Consider the following 22,642-nt stretch of genomic DNA (forward strand, 5'->3'; position numbering starts at 1 on the left):
CGGGGCCCGAGCGGCCGGTGGGTTTCCGGTGCCGCGGCTGCAGCGAGGCCGGGCCGGGCCGTGAGGGCGGGGGGGCCCCGCGGAGCCGCCGCCGGTGAGGGCCTGGAGGGGTCGGGAGGGGTCCCGGGGGGCGGCGGGGCTGGGCCGGGGGGGGAGACGCGAGCTGGGCGGGGAGGGCGCGGAGAGCGCGGCTGCGGCCTTGGGGCGGGGCGGGAGCGGCCCCGGGGGCTGCGCGGGGGCAGCGGCGGCTTCGCGGCCCCGCGGTCGAGGGGCCCCCCCCGGGGCTGTGGGGAGGCGCGGGGCCGGTCGTGTCCCCCTTTTCTGCGTCCCCTCGCCCCGGGGGGGCCGTGTCGGGGCTTTCCTGGAGGCCCCGGGTCTTGGGCTGGGCTGGGCTGGGCTGGGCAGCCGCGCCGTTGGGGTGGGGTGGGGGGGTCGGGAGAGCTTTGGGAATAAGCAGGTAAAAAAAAAAAAAAATGCCTCGTAGAAACACTGAAGGTTTCATCCTGTCCGTGATACTTTGTTTTCTGTGCCGGGGTTGCCCGGCTCGTGTGCTGCTCGCAGGGTGTGATTTGCAGGCGGTCACCGGGTGTCCCCGGGGCTGTTTAATTAGCGCTGACCTTCAGTGCGAGCCCGCGAAACAAAAGGAGCCGCTGGAGAAGTTTTCGGCGCTTTCCTCAGCCCCTGTGAAGGCCACGCTTTTAGTGTTTATGCAACGCAAAATACACGTGTGTATGTGCTTGAGCGGGGATTAAGTGTGACAGGAATGAAACCTGTCCGAAGCGTTCGCAATTCTGTGTTAACTCCCTAATCTCCAGCAGCAGAATTCGCAGGGGCACAGCGTTGTGTTGCCTCTGTGCCCTGAGTTTCTCTGCTGCTGCCTCAGCAGGATAAAACCCGTGATGTGCCTTCGGTGACTTGTCATTTCTGAAAGATGTTTTGACTGAATCCCTTTTTTTCCCCTTTCAAAAGCTGATCCCGGGATCAACGTATCTTGCTGCATATTAATAAGCTGCTGCCACGGTCCCTGTACCAGGTAACTTTCTTTGTATTTCATCAAAAATGCCCTGAGAAGTTCTTTCCTGTTTCTTTAGATCTCACACTGTTAATTTCTTTATGAAAAAAAAAATGATAGGAAATGCTTGTATGTATATATATGTATATTTACACATATATGTGTGTATATATATATATATATATATATGTAAATATATGTTTAAAAGTGGTTCTATAACCTTGTGGTTGGTTGATCTGGACTAGACACTAAGTGCCCACCAAAGGTGCTCCATCACTCCCCTCCTCATTTGGACAAAGGAAGGAAAATATAAGGAAAGGCTCAGGGATTGAGATAAGTCACCAGTTGCCATCACAGGCAAAACAGACTCGACTTGAGGAAGTTGGTGATAAATTAAACGAATCAAATTGGAGTAGGATAATGAGAAATAAAGCCAAATCTTACTAACACCTTCCTGCCCTCCTCCCTTCTTCCCAGCCTTAACTTTACTCCTGATTTTCTCTACCTCTTCCCTCCCTTGGATGGGGGCTGCAGTCAGTTCACACAGGTTGTCTCTGCTGCTCCATCCTGCTCAGGGGAGGATTCCTGACACCTTCCCCTGCTCCAGCGTGGGGTCCCTCTCAAGGACCTCTCCAGCATGAGTCCTTCCCATGGGCTGCAGCTCTCCGTTAACTGCTCCAGCCTGGGTTCCCTTCCATGGTCACAGGTCCTGCTGGCAAACCAACTCCAGCATGGGCTTCCCATGAGGTCACAGCATCCTGTGCTTCATCCTGGGACTTCTCCATGGGCTGTGGGTGAATCTCTGTCCCCCATGGACCCCTGGGGGCTGCAGGTGGATCTCTGCTCCCCCATGGACCTCCACAGGCTGCAAGTGGATCTCTGTACCCTGGACTTCCACAGGCTGCAGGTGGATCTTTGTCCCCTGTGGACCTCCATGGGCTTCAGGGGAATCCCTTCTCTGCACTGACCTTGGGGTCTGCAGGGCTGTTTCTCTCACATATTCCCACTCCTTTCTCCAGCTAAAGTATCCATTTCCCCCTGTCTCCCTAAATACATTATCTCAGAGGCTCTATTGCTGTCCCTGGTGGGCTCATCCTTGGCCAGTGGCAGTGTCATCTTGGAGATATCAGGAATTAGCTCCATTGGACATGGGGGGGGAAACATCCAACAGCTTCTCACAGAAGCCCCCCAGTAGCCTCCCCACTACCAAACCCAATAGAAACCTGAAAGGGGGAAAAAACCTGCCTACAAACATTTTTGGAAGTGTCTCAGCTGCCTCCATAAAGTCTTTTAAAAACCTGGCACCATCACAGATGTGTTCAAAGCTGTACTCTTCATTATTTATAGTTGAAAAAGTATTTTTGGGTTTGCAGTGTAGCCATGAAATAAGTTAGGAAGGAGGGACCAGTTTAAACCGGAGAGGGGGTTTTTAGGAGTGATGCTTCTAATTCCATAACTTCCGTTAGCAGGCTCTGCCTTGGCATTTGGAGAACTGGCTCTGGCTTCAACCTTAACATGTTTCACTTCCGAATACTTGCCATTCTGGCCTCTCAGATTTCCAGCTTCCACCCACCTCTCTCCTGGCCACCATCCCCCTGACCCCACACAGACCTCTCTGATGGGATCCTCCAGCCCTACAAGATACTCAGTTTAAGCAGCAGAAACTTCAGGTGGAATCTTCCCTGACTTGGAGTGCTCACAGGGCTTGGGTTGGTGAAGCTTTTTCAGCTGAACCAAATGCTTTTCTTTCTGTGCCTGTGGCTGTAGATCCCCCAGATTTTTTGATTTCTCTCCAGGTGCTAAATAAGTTCCCAGCCTTTTCTTTCACAGTTTAGCTTAGTTACTGCTCTGGCAGGTAAAGGTGGTTTTATGCTGTGATAGCAGCAAGATAAAGCAGCATAACTTTCTTTTAAGCAGCAGCATCTTTGTTTCCACTAGATATTTAACCTTCTCTTTCTCTTCCCTTCAGCCATGGCAGCTTCCAGCAGCAGCAGCAGCGAGGAGGAGCGTAGCCTTCGGGAATGTGAACTTTACATCCAAAAACACAACATCCAGCAGCTTCTGAAGGATTGCATTGTACAGTTATGCACAGTCAGACCTGAAAGACCCATGGGATTCATCAGAGAGTACTTTGAAAGATTGGAGAAGGTAAAAAAATACAGGATGGGAGGGAAGGAGAGTGGAACAACCTGAATTTAAATTTATCCTCGTGATTTAGGGGCTGAGCTGCAGGTTTGACCAGTGTCCGTGTGCTGGCTGTTTGAATTTGGAAATGATGCTTTTGGAAAAGAAATGATGTTTTCCAGTAGTTTGTGCACCTCTGTCATACCAAAGCATGTAGGACAGAGCATAAGCTGAGAAGGAGACTTATCCAGCTGGGATGCAGATGTAATGCCAGTCCAGTGCTTACTCATAGGAGCTGATTGTCAGCGTGCACGAGGGTGTCTGTGGCTGGATGACTGTGGAGTCTGACCTTGGATGGACACTGCTGATGTCATTTGGCTTCTTACATTGAGACAACTGGTTTCCAATAATTGGGGTAGAGCACAGAAGTGGTGCCAGTGGCATTATCCAGGCCTAGTGAAGTCAAATGGAAGTATTTGCATTCCAGATCTCTGGAAGAGCGAGCCTGTTCCTGCCTTCTCTAGGGAGTTCAGTGTTCTGCTTTGTTGTTCCTCTTGCATTTGTCCTGAGATCCCTTCAGTGGTTTTGTTGTTGTTGTTGTTGTAAGCATTCTGGGATGTTGGGAATGGGAACCATTCACAGCTGAAATGTTGATTTCCCATTCTTTTGAGCTGTTAAATTTTGTATATTGATATCCAGGCAGGTTGGAAAAGAAGCTGCAATGGAAATGGGAAGTTTAAAGTCTTGTGCAGAGGAAAGGTTGGGTACAATGACTGTACTCAGAATATGGGATTTGTAGATAATGCAGCTGTGACCTTGTACAGCAGTGTTTGCAAGTGCTGCTTTCAGTATTTGCTGTACATGGGAGTTATACCTTTTTCATAATTTATTTATTTTTTTTTAATTCTAGGTCGTTGCTAATTGCAGATGTGAATAAAAGACATTAACACTAGAGAGCATAAATATATATAGTGGAAATTGTGTTTTGATAGAAGTTTCCAAGGTAAATACTAGAAAATGACCAAAAGGTGCAAACTAACCTGCTATAACCACAATTTATTTGAGGAACGTTTTGCTTATGAAGTGAACAAAAGCTCTCACTTTCTTTTTGTGTGTGTGTGTAGTTGCAGCAGTTAATCATTAGGTTCCTAAAAATCCATTGCCTCCTTCCTCATCTTGGATTCTGTGGTTTGGAAGTACTGACAGGTTAATAATTTGTAACACATCACCACAGGTATTGATATACAAAGTTTTACAAAGTAAACTGCATTACTGTGCTTAGAATAAATTGTAAACCAATTCATACATAGGGATATAAAATGTAGTGGATTTATAGTCAACATACAATATTTAAGATTGAAGGAAATTTAATTTTTGTTTTAGCAAGACAAGCCCAGCTCTGAATTTAATGACATATATGCTGGAATTGAGTAAGTTGATGATTTTATTCTGGTGCAAACTGGCTGTCTGTGTACTCCACCAGCCTACAAGGAAGCTGAAAATTAAACTGATTAGGTCATGTTTTTTCCCCTGAAATCTCTCTTACAATTTTGCTCAGGGTCTGTTATCATGGGCTGTACAACCCACCAGTGCAGCTGGAGCTACAGGTGAAACTGGAGCATTTTTCTTCTCGAATTTAAAAATTGCTGCAGCTTTCTGTGGGTGATTTCCTCACCCAGCCTGATGTGCTGCTGTGAGTTTACCCAGGTAAAATGTTCCTTCACAGCTGTCAAGTAACGGAACTGAACATCCTGTGCTGGCTCCAAACTCCCTGACATCCGTGTCTGGAAAGCACAAATGCTCAGTGCTCTCATTAACCAACTCCAACCCAGTAATTAGCTCTGGTGGAGCAAAAATGATTGAGACTGAATCTGCCTCACCTTCCAGAAGTCATGTCTGTCACATCTTTATTAAAGCAGAGCAACTTTTCTAAATCTGCTTTCTAAATCTGTTCAGCTGCTTGACTGTACCTCCACCTCAGATTCATCCAGTTTGTTTTTTCAAGATTGACTTTTGAGGGAACACCATTGAAAGCTGAAGTGAGGCTGCTATTTTCCCTCTGTTCTCCTGACAAGTCATCTCTCCCACTGCACACAAACAGAGCTGATTCACTGGCATGTTATTAAAATACGTCACAGACATTTAAACACACTTTAGAATTTCTGCTCAGAAACATTAAAATTGCTGCCTCCAAGGTTGTTACAGCTACTACAGGAATTCAAATATCCTCTTCTGGGTTATGAGAGCTGTTAGGTGAATCCAGTTACTACACATTGATTGTATAAATGGTTTTGTTTTATCTGGTTTGGTGGACTAAGGCCTCTGTTTTGTTTGCTGTGCCAATGTCTGGTAATACCAATACATGCTAAAAGCTCTAATAGCTCCCCAGTGCTGGGCTTGGCTGTGTAATGTAGCTTGAACTATGGAAATTTAATGTAGAGATCAATAGTGCAACCTGGCAGATGAATCCTGGATATTGGACATGATTGTCCTCTGAAATAAGTGCATATGTGCAGTACAGTTATGTGCAGTTATGTGCATGTTAGGCTTTAGAGAACGCTGGAATTAGGAAATATGATTGACATGGAGTCACTGTACCTGTTCCCCACCACCTGCTGTGCCTCCACAGATACAGAGCTGAGTATTTTCCCATTTTCCTAAGTGTTTCTTTTGCAGAACATGATAATTAAGAAGGATGTACTGTGCAGTTGTGAATTAATGGCAGGCTTTTTTTTTTTTTCCAAATGCTTTTTTAGCTTCTGAATGTTTGAAGTTTTTTTAAATATGTGGAGAGCTGATATAAATTAAATACTAATTAACCAGAAGAAGTTGAGACTGTGTGTGGTGTGATGACAACTTGCAGGTTATACAGGGTACAGTGTAATTCTGAAGTTGGGAAGCTCTTCTTCAGTAGCTGATAGGCTTAAATATGAGTATGTGAAGTGTCACTTTCTTGTGATATTTTAAATAAACTTAATGCATATTTGTTACTTGTCAGGAAAAATAAAATTTTCATTTAGTGATCACTGACACTAAAACTTTGAACTGCTTCATCATCTGAAAGGCCAGGATCTAAACTTGGATGTAATAAATAGACTTTGTTACTAAATCTTCCTCAAGTCCTGGGAATGGTTATACTGGTCAGTGCAGAGCAAACCGAGTGCCTTTGTCCACTGTGTGTTTAATTTGAGGAGCTTCTAAACCTGAACAAACACATTTTTCTCATAAACACTGGCTGAATTTGAAGGTAACTGAGAGTAACAACTGCCACTCTTTCACCAGGTCCTATTGCCATTTTTCTCTGATCTGGTGGTGTAATAAATGTGGTTTAGTATCAGAAACTATAGGTGTATTTGCAAAAGATGAAAACAGTGAGATTTTAGGGTGTCACTCCATGGCACAGGGTAGTCTTGCAATGTATGATGTGAATATCTGGAGATTTACAGTTTAGTTGACTTGGTGGCGTTTGGACTTGATGATCTTGGAGATCTTTTTCATCATATTTTCTGGTTCTGTTCTATGATTTGTCTCATCCAGGGAAAACCTTCCTCTTGGTCAGTGTGTAAATAGACTACTTAGAATAGCAGGTATATTCTAAATGAATATATTCTTACCCACCTGTAGCTTGTTTCTGTGTCCATGCCCTACCTTAATATACTAAAAGGAAGTATGTTAATGTTAAATTTTGTATCAGGCAGAAGTTACCAGTTGTATTTTTTCTGTCAGTGCAGTTTTCTTGCCCCTGAGTGGGGCATTGCCCTGGTGAGCCTCTTGAGCAGTGTTTGGATACCCAGCTCCCTTGCTAAATACTGCTGAAGTGCTTCAATCTCTGATCACAATAGTTAATATTTTATGTGATACTGGGAAAAACACAGCAGCTGGTGTTCACTTTTTAAATAAGTGTCATTTTTGTTGTGCGTGTGAACAAACATGTTTCTGTGGTTGATGGTGTTTTCCACTCTGGAGAGGCAGTTTAAACCAAACACTTATTACTGCTCAGGCTATTTTTAATATCATCCCTGTTGAGACTTGTTCCTCTAAAACCAGAGGATAGAAACAAGTTCTAAAATACCTCTTGCTCCCACCGTGGTGAAATGTGGCACCATTTTATCAATGGGCAGAAAGCAGGAAGTGAAACGTGAGCCGATGGAGCAGCACTTGCTCCTTGGCTCCGGGAGAGGTGGAATGTAAATCCGGGAATGGTTTCCTGATGGCCCTTCCCTCAGAGTGGTGTTGTTATCCATGGCCTCCCTGCACCTCCGGAGCCAGGCAGCTCTGCCCAGCTGGGATCAAGGACGCTGGGACAAACCCAGCTTTTACAAGGGCTGGAGCTCTTGGAGAACAGAAGACTCCTTGTTCTTTTACAGAGTGTCCCAAAACTCTGTTTCCTGATGCTGGGAGTGTCATCTGAGCTGTTGTGGTGCAAATGCTCTGACTGCAGGGTTGGCTGATTTTGTTTTTAATCTGATTTTAGTTGATTAAGGTGAATCTTCTGAAGAGTCAAATTTCTGTGTGTCAAGTTAGACTTTGTTTTATTGTAAGTACCCTGGTCTTCTACAGTATCACTACAACACGACAGATAACTAAGGGAAATAAGGAAAACATATCATGTTGTGCAAAATTGACAAATCTATGGCTTCCATAAAAAAAACTGGCCTTCAGCATCCTTCCTCCAGCTCTTCTGTAAGTGCTGTTCACGTTTCTTTCTCCTAAAATAAACATTGGTTAATGAGTATCAAGTTGGTCCATGACTCGACCTGTTTCAAAAGCTTCTCGTGTAACGTGGATTTCTGAGGAATTGCTCCTCTGTCTTTCAAATCCCAAAAGGCTTCAACACCTCTCAGCTGAGGGAGGAACTGTGGGGTTTGCAGCTGGGGAGGTGCCTCCAGCATTTGGGGAACGTCTTCATCAGAAAGATGATGCCAATGTCTTGGCAGACAGTAGAATCGACTTGTTTACACTGGTAGTTTAATAAATTAAGTATGACTTACTGAAAGAAACACCATTGTGACATGACTGTTATGAATGAGAGGCATATCCACCATCTATTTTGAAAGGCCTTTGATCTTGGATGCTTCAGTCTCCTGTTTGCCTTAATGTGGGAATAATAGTACACAGGAAGCTCCCTCGGGTTGGCAGGAGAAACTGGAACATGATATATGACTGCCTTTTTTTTTTTTCTTCTTTTTTTTTTTTTTTCCTTGCTGGATTAAGTGACATGTCTCCCTTCCTGTTTAGGAGGAAACAAAACAGTTGTTGAATCAGCTGAAGTCTGGTTCTCGCTCAGACTCCCGGGAGGACGAAATCTCTCCTCCTCCTCCTCTGAACCCTGTGGTGAAGTATCGGTCACGACGTGGGGCCATCAGTGCAGAAGTCTACACAGAAGAGGATGCTGCATCTTATGTTAGAAAGGTGTCTAAAAGGCTTTTAAACCTTTCTAAGAATTACATCTGCAGGCCAAGGGTTTATCTGAACCCACCTTCTACCCAGAGTATTAAATAAGTAACTAAATAAAAAGCAGACCTCTGTGGATAGAATAAATTGTCTACAGTTAAAGCATTTATGCCTTGCTTAGACCTGTTGCCTTTGAAGTGATATATAATTAGATGTGCATATATATATATTATATATAAACAAAGTGTTTCAACAGCTGCACTGACATAAATTTGGCCTAATGGCAGAGCAGACTTGCTGCTGTTCACAGGAAAACACTGGTTGAACAGATACTTGTCCTCTTGCAAAAAAACTTATGAACTGAGCATGGGATGATGATCTTACAGATGCATAACATAATAGAAGATTCTATTTACATGGTGTTCAAACTGGCTGTAAGCATTGACTGTGTTTGGGTTTATATCTATAGTGCTTGGAAGACACTGGAAGTACTCAGCCAGTGTTCTGTAGCTGTTGAAATAATTTATTTACCTTGTGAAATGCACAAATTTGTCATGAAAAAATGAATCAGTTGCTTTTTTTTCTGATGATGTCCTAGGTTATTCCAAAAGATTATAAGACTATGGCTGCTTTGGCAAAAGCTATTGAGAAGAATGTGCTGTTCACCCATCTCGATGATAACGAAAGAAGGTAGGAGGGAATCTTTGGAGTGTTAAAAACGTTTCTGGAAGAGCAGATTTCAGAATGGACGTGTCACAGTGTCCAAAACTGCACAGCCAGTGGTCAGTGTAACCATACAGAGGCTACAGGAGCAGTTTTGGTGGGTGGGGGGTACAGCTGGAGGATGTGAATGTGTGGAGTCCAGGCTTTTGTCTAATTTTGGTGTCCTCTTCTTCAGTGACATCTTTGATGCCATGTTCCCTGTCACTTACATCGCAGGAGAGACTGTCATACAGCAAGGTAAGTCACAGTGTTTGCACTGGTCAATGATTTGAGGATGGGGAGCAGACTCTGGCTGGTGCTCTTGTTAGTTTTTGGGGTTTTTTGGAATACAAAAACATTGTCTGGCTGCAGTGACCCTTTCTTGTTGTGTTCCCTGAAGCACAGCTCACACTGAAGCGAATGGAGCAAGGATGTGGTTTCATTGCATATATTATCTGTTGGGAATATCATTTGATGACTCTGTAGAACATGTTATGTCAGTTTATGGATCCAGAACTCCTGGAATTGCTGCTGATTTCCCAGATACCAGTAGATGTCCCCTTTCACAGGGCTGTGAGGAGTGTGAAAGCAGCAAAATGTGAAATTTCACCCTGCAAGCTGTGCAAAAATGTGTCATCCTTATTGGAGTCTAAACATCACAGTTGTCAGAGATGACAGTTCTGTGAAATGTGAATGTTTGCAGAGATTTACTCCTTTTAGTGTGTATTCAATTTTTTTTCTTCTTTAGGTGATGAAGGTGATAACTTCTACGTTGTTGATCAAGGAGAAATGGATGTAAGCATTATTGGTAGTTTATTAATGATATGTTCATTCCTAGCAGAAGAATACTCTGATATTTGCAGACCTTTTCTACAGGCACTGCCTTTAGCAGCTTCTCTCATACTTGTAGAAGTTTATTTTGCTCCTTAATGGCTCAGTCTGGCTGCACAGACTGTTTGGACACGGACACAATAGAAGTGTTTTACAAGTGCAGGGTGGAGTCTGGTTGAGGTGTGGTACAAGCTTTTTATTTTCCAGTCCAGCTAACTTGTAGCTCTCTCTGACAGAGACCTTGTTGGGATTTTTATTTCCTATCAAAGGGTCTCAGGAGTTCCCATGAATAGAGTCTGTGCACATGATGTAAGAGAGACAATGAAAGTGAAAATGGTGCTGGGGCTGGGAGTGCTGATAAAGCCCTGCAATGGTCAAGTGTACAGATGTGGGAATTTCCCTGTACTATAAATAGAGGGCAACAGGGTGTCTCTGACCACAGGATGCTCTGCCTTTCAGGTTTATGTGAACAGTGAGTGGGCCACCAGTGTTGGTGAGGGTGGGAGCTTTGGAGAACTTGCCCTCATTTATGGAACCCCTCGTGCTGCAACCGTCAAAGCCAAGACGAACGTGAAGTTGTGGGGCATCGACAGAGACAGCTACAGGAGGATCCTGATGGCAAGTACCCTTCAGGACCTGGAATTATGCTTTTTGGGTTGACTTATGCTGGTCATCTGACCTTCTGCCTGTGCCTGTCCTTTGCTGGAATTATTTATTCCAAATCCTGCTATCTCTTTTGTAATCAGAAAGCTGATTACTCAACATGCATCCCTCAGGCACAGGGCAAGGGAGAATCTTGCATTAGTGAGCAAAACAATACCAGTGCAGTATTAAGTGAGAATGTAACAAGGCTGCAGTAAATGCTGGGTGCTTTATGAATGTTGCTCAACTGAAACATTACTGAAATAACTTAATTTCAAAACACTTAATCTCGTGGGTTTGGGGGTCTGTGAGGCAGGATGCAGTATGTCTGGTTAAATTTATTTTTATCCTGAGTTTTATTTGAAGTAGAAAGAAAACTTAACTTACTTTGTGTGCTTGGTTTTTTTCTTTTTTTTTTTTTGTAGGGAAATACTTTGAGAAAGAGAAATATGTATGAGAAATTCCTTAGTAAAGTATCTATATTGGGTAAGTGAGAAGATTTTTGTTCTGAAGTGGAATAAATTGTAATGAAGCTGTTACCCAACATTATGATGATTACAGGCTGTTGTGATTATTCATTACAAGTGGCTGCAAACCCTGTATTGCTTTTCTGCATCAATCCAAAATGACACTTAATTCAGACCTTGATGTCTGATGCACAAATGTAGCCAGAAATACCTTGACCTCTGTATAAATACAGAGCAAAAAGTGTGATTTGTGCCTTGAGAAGACACTCTGGTAATGAATTGTTAACTCTGTAGAATCTCTGGACAAGTGGGAGCGTCTCACCGTAGCTGATGCTTTGGAACCGGTACAGTTTGAGGATGGGCAGAAGATTGTGGTCCAGGGAGAGCCAGGAGATGAGTTCTTCATTATCTTGGAGGTAAGTGAGGTCAAAATTAAAAGTTCAGAACTTGACTTTTTTTTTTTTTTAAAAATTCTGTCCCTAAACAAACACTTGGAGAAGACCAAAACACAAGAATGTCCTTGCAGAGGATCCCTAAAGAAATATCTTCTTGCTGGACATGCAAGGAGATATATAGCTTTGCTATTTAGCTTTGCTATTTTTACAAATGACACTTCCAGGAAAAAGGCAACAAGTTTCTGACTGAAACCAGTTTTAATTTTTCAGTGTAGTAGAGACCTGTTCTGGATAGTCATTAACATCTTGCTAGAGGTTTCATTGTCTTCTGTCTGGTTTTTTTGGGGGGTTTTTTTGCTAGACATACTATAATATACTTATACTTATGACTATAGTATGACTATTTCCTCTTGTTATGAGGAAAACCAGGAAGAAATTGGTGCTGTGGACATGTAAACACCCAGGACATTTTATACTTAGAGAGGAGGAAGGAGCAGCTGCTTCTATAGAGCAGTTGAGTGAACTGTGCAAGGACTATGAAGTGGTTTTTTTAACTGAGGCATTGTAACAGTTATTTCTGCAAAGCAGCTGATTCTGGGTGGAATTCAGTGTTTTGAGTTGATTGGAATGAAACAGTTTATTGAAGTTAATGTTGGAGTTCATTGGAGTGAAACAGTTCCAGCTGTTTGATGGCTGTGATTTGGTTGTTGCAGGGCACAGCTGCAGTGTTACAGCGTCGGTCAGAAAACGAAGAGTTTGTGGAAGTGGGCAGGCTGGGACCTTCTGACTACTTTGGTGAGTTCCATAGTGACAACTGTGGTTATATCATTTTACCTGTATGGTATCATAGATGGATTTGCTTAATTACTGCTTTGGACTCTTGTGGTTTCTCCCAGTGTCAGGTGAGTACCAGAGTCACTTGGCATTCAGGTGTGCACACAGATCACAGGATGTGATTGTTCCAGAGTACTTTTCTGTAGCAGAGGCCTGGTGGTGATTTGGTCTGACCTTCCTGCCATGAGCAGAGCTAAATTTGAAATTGCATCATTCTCCTCAGGGCTGTGTCCAGTTGAGTCTGTTGTGTCTCCAGGGATGGAGATCCCACAACCTCTCTGGGCAATTTCTTTTGCTGTTTAACCAGTCGTGTTGTGAAGAGTTTTTGTCTCTTTATGCCTGGCAAGAATTTCCTGTTCTGCAACTTGTTGCTTTCTCTCTGCCTTTCACTGTGCAGGGAGCAGTGTGGGTTTGTCTTTGTAGTCACTCATTATGTAGCAGAAGACAGCAATAAGATAATCAGACTCCCTCCTTAGCCTTCTCTCCTCCAGATCAGAAAACAACCTGGTCAGAACCTACAATTTAATGGTTAAATACTGCCCTCTCCCCCTCTCTCTCAAAACCCCTAACTTTTTGTCTCATGTTTAAGGTAGTTCCTCTCTCCTTAGTACTCTTTCCCCTTGCTAAAACCTTTTGATTGTCCAAGTTTTCAGCTCTTTAGACAATAAAATCATCAAATTCTGTGTTGCAAGGCCTGAAGTGGGACTCAAGTGCACTGGTTCTGCCCAAAGCTCTGCTTAGCTCAGGATCTAGGACTAGACTTCATTCTGTGTATGTCATTTCAGTATTTTCTGATATTTCCCACTATGTTCTCTTTGAGTTTCCCACTCCTGAACTAAATAATACCCCAGCCATCGTGTTCAGGTGCTGCAGAGCTGTCCCCTCAGGGGTTTAACTCTCCCTTAGAACCTCCTTATCCTTTTGCAAGCCTGTTTTTTGGAGGCCAGTGAGTTCAGCAGCTGTAACTGGGCACAGAGGAAATTTTTTTTTCTCATTTCTTTTGAACATCCCTTCTGATAACACAGGCAAACGTATTTTCCAAGGAGCACTGAGTTCTCTCCTCAGTCCTAAACATGAAGAGAAACAGCTCAACTGCTTAAATACAAACAATCCAACCCAAAAGTTGCTGCTGTGGTTTCTTCCACTCTGTTGCTGGGAATGTTGGGGGTTGTTATCACCAACAGAAACAGGGGCTTGTTGAAAACTTCATTTCCAAATATGTTGTTTGGCAGTTGAGACAAAGCTTTTGGTATGTTTGTGCAAAACTTATGAAATGGGAATCATGAGACTTCAAGTATCTCATCTTCCACAGCCCCACGGTGAAGTGCAGTTCTTTATTTTGGCCACCCGTGGGTTAAAGGCTTCTGTCTTGTGCATCAGTGGGTTTTTTTGTTTGTTTGTTTACTTCAATCCCATGGTTGTGTTGTCCTAAGTTTCCTAGAAACACCAGGACCGAGCAGTAACATTCTTTACCTGTTAGAAAAATAACTACTTGTTGACTAGGAAAATTGAGACATGACCTTTTCTCACATAGAACCAGTGCTGAAAATTCTTTAGGCTTTCTCCAGAGAGACTTGAATGTGGACAGGGTTACTAATAACAAAATCATCAAGTAGTTCTTTTAAACAGTTGCTTTTAATGTCACTACACAGTTGCTCTGAGCGGCGTGGAAGCGGGAATTCCCTTCCCTGCAGTTTGCAGTGCAACAGGGAGGGGGGTTTTTATTTGCCTGCTGGTTTGTAACCCTGTCCCCACTTTGTGCTGTCCCAGGTGAGATTGCTCTGCTGATGAACCGTCCTCGTGCTGCCACAGTCGTCGCTCGTGGCCCCTTGAAATGTGTGAAGCTGGACCGGCCCCGCTTCGAGCGTGTCCTGGGCCCCTGCTCGGACATTCTCAAGAGGAACATCCAGCAGTACAACAGTTTTGTATCACTGTCTGTCTGAAACCTTCCTCCCTGTCCAAGCCATGCTTCACGAATGCAGACTGCTTTATTCCCCCTTGTGCAGAGCCACGTTGCCACTGGCATTTGCAGCTTTCCTGTCTGGTTTAAAAAAAAAAAAAAAAAAAAAGAGAGAGAGAGAAAGAAAAAAAAAATAAGATAGAAAAAAAAAATAAGATAAAAAAATTAACTGCTTATCATGGCACTGTCATTAATTTAGGGCATATTATTTCTGTGCTCTCTGTCCCATTAAATTAATAGCAAAAGTTCTATGGAGACGTTTTGCTTCTCTCTGTGCACCAGTGTCCAACTCAGGCCAGTGCAGCCTTGCTTCAGGGAGGGAGAGACCTCCTGGCACCACGCCATTGCCATAGAGTAAGGAGGTGACAGGAAAGGGAGGGGAAAAGAATCCTTGCAAAGGTGTTTCTCAAATTGTTGGGCAGGTTTTAAGGCTGTGGTCATCACCTGCTGTATTTCTTTTCACATGAGAACTTGCCCTTGTAATTGAGCTTCTCGGGGCTTGGGGGTTTTCTGGGTTTCTTTTTTTTGTTTGTTTTGTTTTTCATTTTCTGGGTACTGTAATCCTGGGTTCAATTGTGAGGCATCAGCTGCTAAGAAAGCCACAGTTGGAATTTACCAGTATAGTTGTACCTGTGTCCACTGGTTTAAGATTGCTTAGTTCTGTTTTTGTCAAGTGTAAATCAAAAGCTTTCAAGGTTAATAGTTCTGGTGAACTACTGCAGTTGTTAATTCATTTGCTGACTTGCTGCACCTGACCTTTTTCTCTTGTTGTTCCTTCAGCCATAGATTTGCCATTTAAAACTCTTCCTGTTCCAAGTGGCGAGAACCAAATGTTACATTCAATGCCTGACTGGTCTCTAGTTCATAGATTGGTGTAAGAATGTGCAGCTGTCCAGCTGTTAGTAATGTTTTGAGTGCTTAGATTGGTGTAGAAGTTGAAAGCAAACATTTGATTTTTCCCTGTGACTTGTTTTGTTAATCCTCAGTTGACTTTAAAAATAATCATCATCAGTTCAGGTGACCCTTTGTTACCAGGGAAAATAAATGCTGAGTATTTCTGGCCAGCATCAGTTGCAGGTGGCTGGTTTGTAGAGATCCATCATTCTTGGTAGAGAATGTGAGGCAGAAAAACTGAATGTTTTAACTTTCCTGCAACACTCCGTTGTTTTAAGTTTTTAAACCTGTTGACTCATAATTATTTTTTTTTTTAAATGGTTCATTATAAACCTAGTTTGAATCCAAGAGGTGTTTGGATTTCTCTTCTTGCTTATGGAATTTCCACCACACGTGTTTCATACTCCCTTTTTTTTTTTTTTTTTCTTTTTTCTTTCCCCAAGTTCAATCTGTTGCAGAGTCTTAAATGTATTTCAGTATCTCCCAGCTTTGTGTTCCATTACTCTGTGTGCACCAAGACTTCCCAAAAGTTTTTACTGAATTCCACGGTTCAATAACTGTAGGCAATTTTTAAGGTTTCCTTTAAACTGTAATTTATATAAAGTAGCATAGGTTTGTATTTGGGAGTGACAGCAAGCAGTTTGGCATCTGTTGTGCAACTACTCTAACGATGGAGCCCTCGTTTTATTTCCTTTCTGGGGTGATAGGGATTCAAACCCAACATTCTCCCAGGCATGTAGAGAATCAGGAAGAGTCTGCTCGTTGATGCAGAATAATACTGAAGGTATCAAGCCTTTACAAAAGGTTTCAGAGCATTTCTGAACCTGAAATCCCAGGAAGGGGATTGAAATGCTTGTGGTTTTGAGTTCTCTATTCAGGAGGTGTTGAGTAGAGGATTTTTGCCAGAGTCCTTAAGGAATAAGCAAAAGCTACCTTTTTTTTGGTTCTTCGTTTTCTTTGTTTTTGGTAAAAAATTTTTTCTTTAGTTTTGACTCTCTGCAGGATTTTTCTTCATATGTGTTCTTTGTGTTACATTAAAGCACCAAAAACTGTGTAAACCAGTTAGAGCTCCACAGAAAAAAAAATGCACATTTTTTTTATATAAGGCTTTCTAATCAAGTTTCACTACTGCATCTTTTTAGCTTGCTGTTTACTCCCTTTTGTAGTTTTACCTACAAGATTTTAAGATAAATCAGCTAAGTCTGAGTTAAATATTAAACACAGTTATAGCTTTACCTTTGTGTGCAATTTCAATATGTTGGAAACCACAATTGGCATAGTTTTGCCTTAGCTAACATTCAGGGCTTTAGAAGTAATTCTTTGCTAGTCTATCTTCAGCAAATTGATGAAGTCTACTGCCCTAGGAAGCTATAGTCAACCAGAGGACCATTTTTGTATTGTTACCTGACTCTATAAGTCTGATTTACTGTATGTGCTAATATATTATATTATATTCCTTTTGTTATAGATTGTCCTAATGGCAGGTAAAGCAATAAAATGATTTAAATTCTTAAATGCAATCAGCCTCTTTTATTTTCTTCCCAGCCCTGCATTGTGTTTTCCTTGGCTTTAGAGGATGTGTCATGAATGAGGCAGTAGAAACTAAGCAGCTTAATGGATTAGTTTGGTGTTAACTCCACAGGGTTGAGTCCAGGTCCTGAACCTTCCCCTCGGAGCCTGTGGAGAGCTTGGTCTCCATGTGCCAGCCTGGGAATTCCTCTGGAGCTCTGGCATGACTGATTTTTGCAGTGAGAAGGCCCCTGTGTCTCCTTTGAGTGTCTCAGCCACTTGTGCTGCTTTGATCTCTTCCCGTTGGCGATTCCCAGCCCAGACATGATTATTGGAGCTCAGAAGCTGCCCTGAGTTGGCCACTCCCATCTCTGAAAACCCTTCATGAAGGTTTGGAGCACGTGGTGATTAATCATGGACGAGTTCTGGGGGGCAGACAGTGGGAAGGGGAAGAGGGGGATTTTCAGCTGTGATGAAGCAGGGAAACATTTGAAGAGTGGTGACCTGAAGCAGCTCAGACTAGATGTGTTTTACATCCAGCCCCGAGAAAGCTGGATCCTGACTGGATCACCCGAGTTTGAAGATACATTAAAAATGTATCTATAATGTAAAAGAGAGTGAAAATGAGAAGAAAGCAACCTTGCAACCCTGTTAGTGTAGCAGCCATTCAAATATCCATGGGTTTGCTTCCTTCACCCTTCCCTCCCTTTCCCCTTCCCCTTGACTGAAGAAAAACCAGGCTGAAACCAGGATTTTTATTACCTAAAAAACCCAGGCTGAAAGCAGAACATTTATCACCTAAAGTGAAACTTGAAAACCTCCACTTCCAACCTTATAACTATACACTATATAACTATAATGTTACTTTTAAGCTTATCTTCTGTTGCCACGTTTTTCCTGTTGGAGCAGCCAAGTCACCATCCCCTGACAACAACCGAGTTAATTTTGGGCTCGTCCTGTGTGGTGAGAGCACAAAAAGTCACCGGTAGAGGGAGATAAAACTTTGGGAATTCATTGTGCTGTACTGAAAAAAAACAACACACTGAACATGCTGAGAGGGAGTTAAATCCTCTTATTTTCATCTGTCCACAGGAGTAGAAAGGTATGCAAGTCCCCAGTGTCAAGAATTCTGATTGAGACTGTGGAAAAGCTGGAAACTGAAATAACTACAATAACCCTTCACACTTTTTTGGTCTCCAGTTTCTATTGCATCTCCTCAAAATGCATGGGGGGGGGGAGGCAGGACACAGTTTCCATTTTCCAGGAATTATGACAACTTAAATGATTTTAAAGTTATCATTTAAATGATTTAAAAGGAGATGACTTGAGATAGATCCCCCCCCTTTGGCAGAATGTTCTCACCAGGAATGGGTGGGTTCCTGAATTGTAAATACAGTCGTGTGTCTCAGAGCAGTTTGATTTTTGGGGTTGTTTTTGGCTGGCTTGGTTTTTTTTCCCTTGGGGTCAAAGGCAACACACACCTGCCTCTCTTTTGTAACCCAGACTGGCTCTTCCACTCACGAGACAGGTAAAAGAAGTGGTTTTACTGCTGTGTGAGGCAAGGGGCTTTGTGTGACGGGCACAGATGGAGGTGGAGTGGGTTGATCACTGATGAAGAGACCAAGAGGCAGCACAGAGCTGATGGTGGGTAAGTGCAAGTGCTCCTTGGTCTGACCAAGCTGAGTCAATGTGTTGTCTTGTCTCAGTGGCAGGCACTGCCTTTGTGAAGTAATGTTGCTCTTTTCTCACACACAGTCTTGCTTACAGAACAAATAAGAGGAAAATGCTCCTGGCACCTCTTTATTCAGCCCCCATCCTCGGATCTATTTGTGTTCTTCACCAGGACTGGCATCCCCGTGCAGGCTGAGCAAACCAAGGCCACGTGTTCCCCCACCCTCCCAAGGGCAGGACCAACTCCAGAACAGCAGATCACTGCTTTTCCACCACAGAGCTGGTGTTTGGGGTGCAAAGATCTGCTGCAGTCACACCAACACCCTGGCCAAGCACAGCAGCTCTGGTTGAGTGCCAGCACAGAAGCCCAGCGCGATTCTTGAGGATCTTCTGAAGAGTTTCTCCTCCCAGTCTCTGCAAGTGTTTGCAGGTGGAAATCACCAGCTGTTAAACCTGCCACTTGCCTTGCAGGGGTTTTCCCTGCCTCTGAGCACGAGTTCAGGGCTGTTTAAGTGTCCAGCTTCGCTCTGTCTGACGCAGGAGCCTGGGGCTGAGTGGTGTCGTTGGCCACCACAGTGGCTTCTCCATAGGTGTCTATGCACTTCCTCACAGCTTCCAGGATGAGCTGCAGCCGTCTGTCCAAGGCCAGGAGATGGGGCTCGGTGAGGATGGGGGCCAGGGGGTCCTGCAGGAGGGATTCCCTCATCACGTCGCTGAGCCGATACTTGGGCTCGGCCAAGAGCTGGAGCCGCAGTAACGTCGTCCTCTTTATTCTGGAAAAAAAGGAATTGGACACCTCAATGCAAACCTCTTGCAGCATCCCAGGAAAACCCAGCCCCCTGGCAGCAGGGGAAGGAGGGAGGGCAGAGATGGGTGAGGAAACTTAAACATTTTTGGAACAATATCTTTCCCTTTTGGAAGGAAACGAAATTTTTTGCAGAAACCTCTTCTTCTTCCTTTGTTTTTCTGGAGTGTTTGTACTGCTGATTTCTGTCACCAGAGAGGAAAACATGATCGAAGCTCTCAGTAGTGAGTGTTTTTCCTCTGAGTCAGAGATGAACCAGCTCCCCACCTTCCTGCAGGGTGGTGCCATGTCCCCAGGGATGACATTTATGAGATGGGAGCAGAGGGGCAAGTGAATGAAGAGGCATAAATGAGAAAATATCTTCTGTCAAAACCCTGAAGAAACAGAGGAAGTATTTCCTGGAACTGATGTAACTGTCACTTTTCACCTTAAGAGGTACTGAGATTTAAATATGATTTTCCTTTGACAGAAAATGAGATGAAAAGCTACAGTCTTGGAGCACTTCTGGGCACAAAACTAAGTATTCTGAAATCATTTGTTTAATCCTCAGCAAAAGTGTGTTGACTTCAGCATCTCTAATATTGGAATTAATCAGTGGTTTTAATTATTGCCCTTTAAATTCTGGAAACAAAGTGGTCCACGTTTGTGGAACCATTTGGATTTAGCCGAGACAGAATTTTCAGATGGAAAAAAGGTGTAGTCAGATCCATTTTGGGCAGCTCCAGAATTTGCCTCTGTATGGCTGTTGTTTACCCAGGGCATTGATTGGGAATGTTGATCTGGCTCTCTGCAGCTGTAACAGGCCATGTGCTGTTTGGGAAAGGGTTGTGGCTGTGCCTGGATGGGCAGCCACTGGGCTGTACCACGTGCTGGGGAGAATCATGGAATTGTTAAGGTTGGAAAAGACCTTTAGGATCATCACATCCAACCATCAACCCAGCCACCACCATGTTCACTATTAAACCATGTCCTCAGGTGCCACGTCCACACGTTCTTTGAACACTTCCAGGGATGGTGATTCCACCACTTCCCTGGGCAGGTGTTCCATTGCTTTAAAACCCTTTCCATGAAAATGTTTTCCTAATATCTAATCTAAACAGGGAGCAGCAGAGCGAGGTGCATGTCTGTGGTCAGCGATGCCTCCTGCACGAGGGAGGGGGGACAGTGCCATGACCAGCTGCCACGGGGGCAGCCACCATCCTCCTGCATTAATATTCCTGAAAAAAAAATGATCAATTGATCAAGTGTGAAGGCTGGCAACGAGGCTTCAAATCCCAGCTGTGAGGTGCTGCTGCTGCCAGAGGAGGCTGTGTGGGGAGCAGATGTGAAGGAGCATCTGTGCGCTGTCCTCCGAGGCAGCGGGTGGCTGAAGAGCTGCTGTGGGTAAACACCAGCTGTGTTTGCTCTGCTCCCAACAGTGACAGGGCTTGGAGGTGGAGAACGGGATAGTCTGACCCCGTGGGGAAAGGCTGATTTAATGCTGCAGCAGTTGCACAACAAGCAGAGCACGGAGAGGAGCGTGAGCTGGAAATCCTGCTGCCAGCCCCGCTCTGCTCCCACGGGGTGGCTGTGACCCCGTGGCTGTGCTGAACTGCTGAAGATTTCACCCAGAGCCTTCCAGGGACTTCATTAGGTTAAGTAGGGGCTGTTTTCAAGCCTGTCTGAGCCTCGAGGAGGGTTTTGACCCTTTCAGGGAAAAGACCAGCTCATGGCACGGCTGTATTTGTGCCATTCACTGTGCTGGGAGAGGAGACCTGCAGGCTCCAACGTGTGGGACAAGGGCTGGGGTGGGAGTTGTGAAAGGCAGCTAAAAATACCAGATAAATCTGCTGGAAGCCAGACTTGGAGAAGAACTCAGCTGGGAAGGAGATGGATGTGTTTAACAGGGAAGGGAGCAGCTGTTCAGCATCCCTGTGGTTCCAGTGCTCCCTCTGTCTGGAGGGGCTGGAGGAGTTTGTTCCTCCTTGCATGTACAGGGCTTGGCTTTGTGTAGGAGCAAGGAGGTGACTCTGTGGGCTGTGTCCAGGTCAGGGCAGGCTGAAATTTGTGGCCTCTGTGTGCTTACTCAAGTAAACCTCTTGACTTCCCTTCCAAGCAGTTCTGGATGCTCCCCCACTCCAAACGGATTGGTTCTTGTGGAAATGAGGTTTTTGCGTGTCTCCCTCAGGCAGCACAAGTTGTTTTTACACTGTTCTTGGTCCTGGTTGGTTTATGACAAGGTGCAGCTTGCAGGTTCTCTTACCACTGCCTTTTACAAGGAGAATTAAATTAGGAGCCCGTTTCTGGGGGGTGGATCTGGAAGAATGAGAATGATCTGACCTGTGGATGTTACAGTTTGCAGATCAAATTAAGAGGCAGAGTTAATTTTAAACTGCACAAAATAAGAGCTCAGAAGGAGGATTCACTGCAAGCCCGCAATTATAAATGAAAAGACTCCTTGGAGCAAATAACAGTTCTTAAAATTAGACCCAGTAATAGAGGTGTGTGGGGATAGTGCAGTTATCACCTCGAGGGTGAGGTTGAGCAGGTACAGCAAGGAAAGAGGTAAAAGAAAAGAAAAGAAACCTAAAGAAAAGAAAAGAAACCTAAAAAAAAAAACCTCAGGGAAGAGCAGCTTTTTCTGTCTCTTAAATTTCACTTTCAGCTGATGACTTATATGAATTAATAAAGGGGGAAGGCAGGGTTTGAATAGTTAAATTTCTGAGCTTCCCCTTAATGCTGTGGGAAGAGGAAACTTGATTAACTGCATCAAAGTTCCACCAGGATTTTGGATGGAGATTTCTGTGCTTTCTGATATCATCTCATGTTGATGAGCTGGGAAATGCTAGGAGAGCCTTCTGGAAGGGCTTGATCCAATGGGCAGCATCTCCTGGTTTAACAGTGAATGCTTTTCCACTTGTATTCCCATGCTCCAGCATCCAGCCTGCCCCTTGGCTGGGATTAGCAGGGTCTTCCCTGTGCTGCTGGATGGAGCCAGGCCTGGGTGACTTCCAGCAGTTCCCATTACAGAGGGAACACCAACATTCCTGGGGAGGAAGGCGAAGCTGGTACTTACATGCAACACTGGGACAGCGGAGCCAGGATGGAGGTTTCATCGTGGGAATGCCGCCCAAACCTGGGGGTAAAGCAAGGAGCAGAGAGTTCAGTGCCTGCCCAGCCCCTTCCCCCCTCCCCTCCCTCCTCCTGCAGCCTCACCCTCTGGCATTGTCCAGGTGCAAGAGGAATCCATCATCCCCAAACTTGGTGAACATTTCGTAGTGGTGACGGTCCATGTTCCCTGGCAAAGGGCAGACAGAGGAACAGAGTTTCCCTTGCCTGTGACCTGGTGGTTTTCTAAACTATCCTGTGTTTTCTTTCAGGTCTACATGGAATATTTGTTGCCATGCTGGAAGCGTTTAAGAT

At 44.2% G+C, this 22,642-nt stretch overlaps 2 protein-coding genes across 3 annotated transcripts in view; one reads left to right on the forward strand and one right to left on the reverse strand.

Annotated features, from left to right (window-relative positions):
- On the forward strand, positions 1 to 16,770 carry PRKAR1A (protein kinase cAMP-dependent type I regulatory subunit alpha). The gene is made up of 12 exons (XM_032707108.1): positions 1 to 94; positions 970 to 1,033; positions 2,982 to 3,160; positions 8,375 to 8,548; positions 9,129 to 9,220; positions 9,429 to 9,490; positions 9,981 to 10,027; positions 10,523 to 10,681; positions 11,131 to 11,191; positions 11,467 to 11,588; positions 12,281 to 12,362; positions 14,172 to 16,770. Exons 3-12 carry the CDS (start codon positions 2,984 to 2,986, stop codon positions 14,342 to 14,344), a joined length of 1,149 nt encoding a protein of 382 aa, XP_032562999.1. The 5' UTR covers positions 1 to 94; positions 970 to 1,033; positions 2,982 to 2,983; the 3' UTR covers positions 14,345 to 16,770.
- Positions 14,335 to 22,642, reverse strand: part of FAM20A (FAM20A golgi associated secretory pathway pseudokinase) — a 19,570-nt gene continuing 11,262 nt past the window's right edge. The window contains exons 9-12 of one of the 2 annotated variants that reach the window (XM_032707107.1): positions 22,436 to 22,517; positions 22,296 to 22,355; positions 18,920 to 19,208; positions 14,335 to 14,442 (exon numbers count right to left, since the gene is read on the reverse strand). In XM_032707107.1, coding sequence (XP_032562998.1) covers positions 18,944 to 19,208; positions 22,296 to 22,355; positions 22,436 to 22,517 — 407 coding nt within the window. In that variant the 3' untranslated portion in view covers positions 14,335 to 14,442; positions 18,920 to 18,943. Of the gene's footprint in view, positions 14,443 to 18,537; positions 19,209 to 22,295; positions 22,356 to 22,435; positions 22,518 to 22,642 lie in introns of those variants that run through there. The other variant, XM_032707106.1, reaches the window with a different exon arrangement.

Source organism: Chiroxiphia lanceolata, chromosome 19, assembly GCF_009829145.1.
Source record: "Chiroxiphia lanceolata isolate bChiLan1 chromosome 19, bChiLan1.pri, whole genome shotgun sequence".
Classification (NCBI taxonomy): domain Eukaryota; kingdom Metazoa; phylum Chordata; class Aves; order Passeriformes; family Pipridae; genus Chiroxiphia; species Chiroxiphia lanceolata.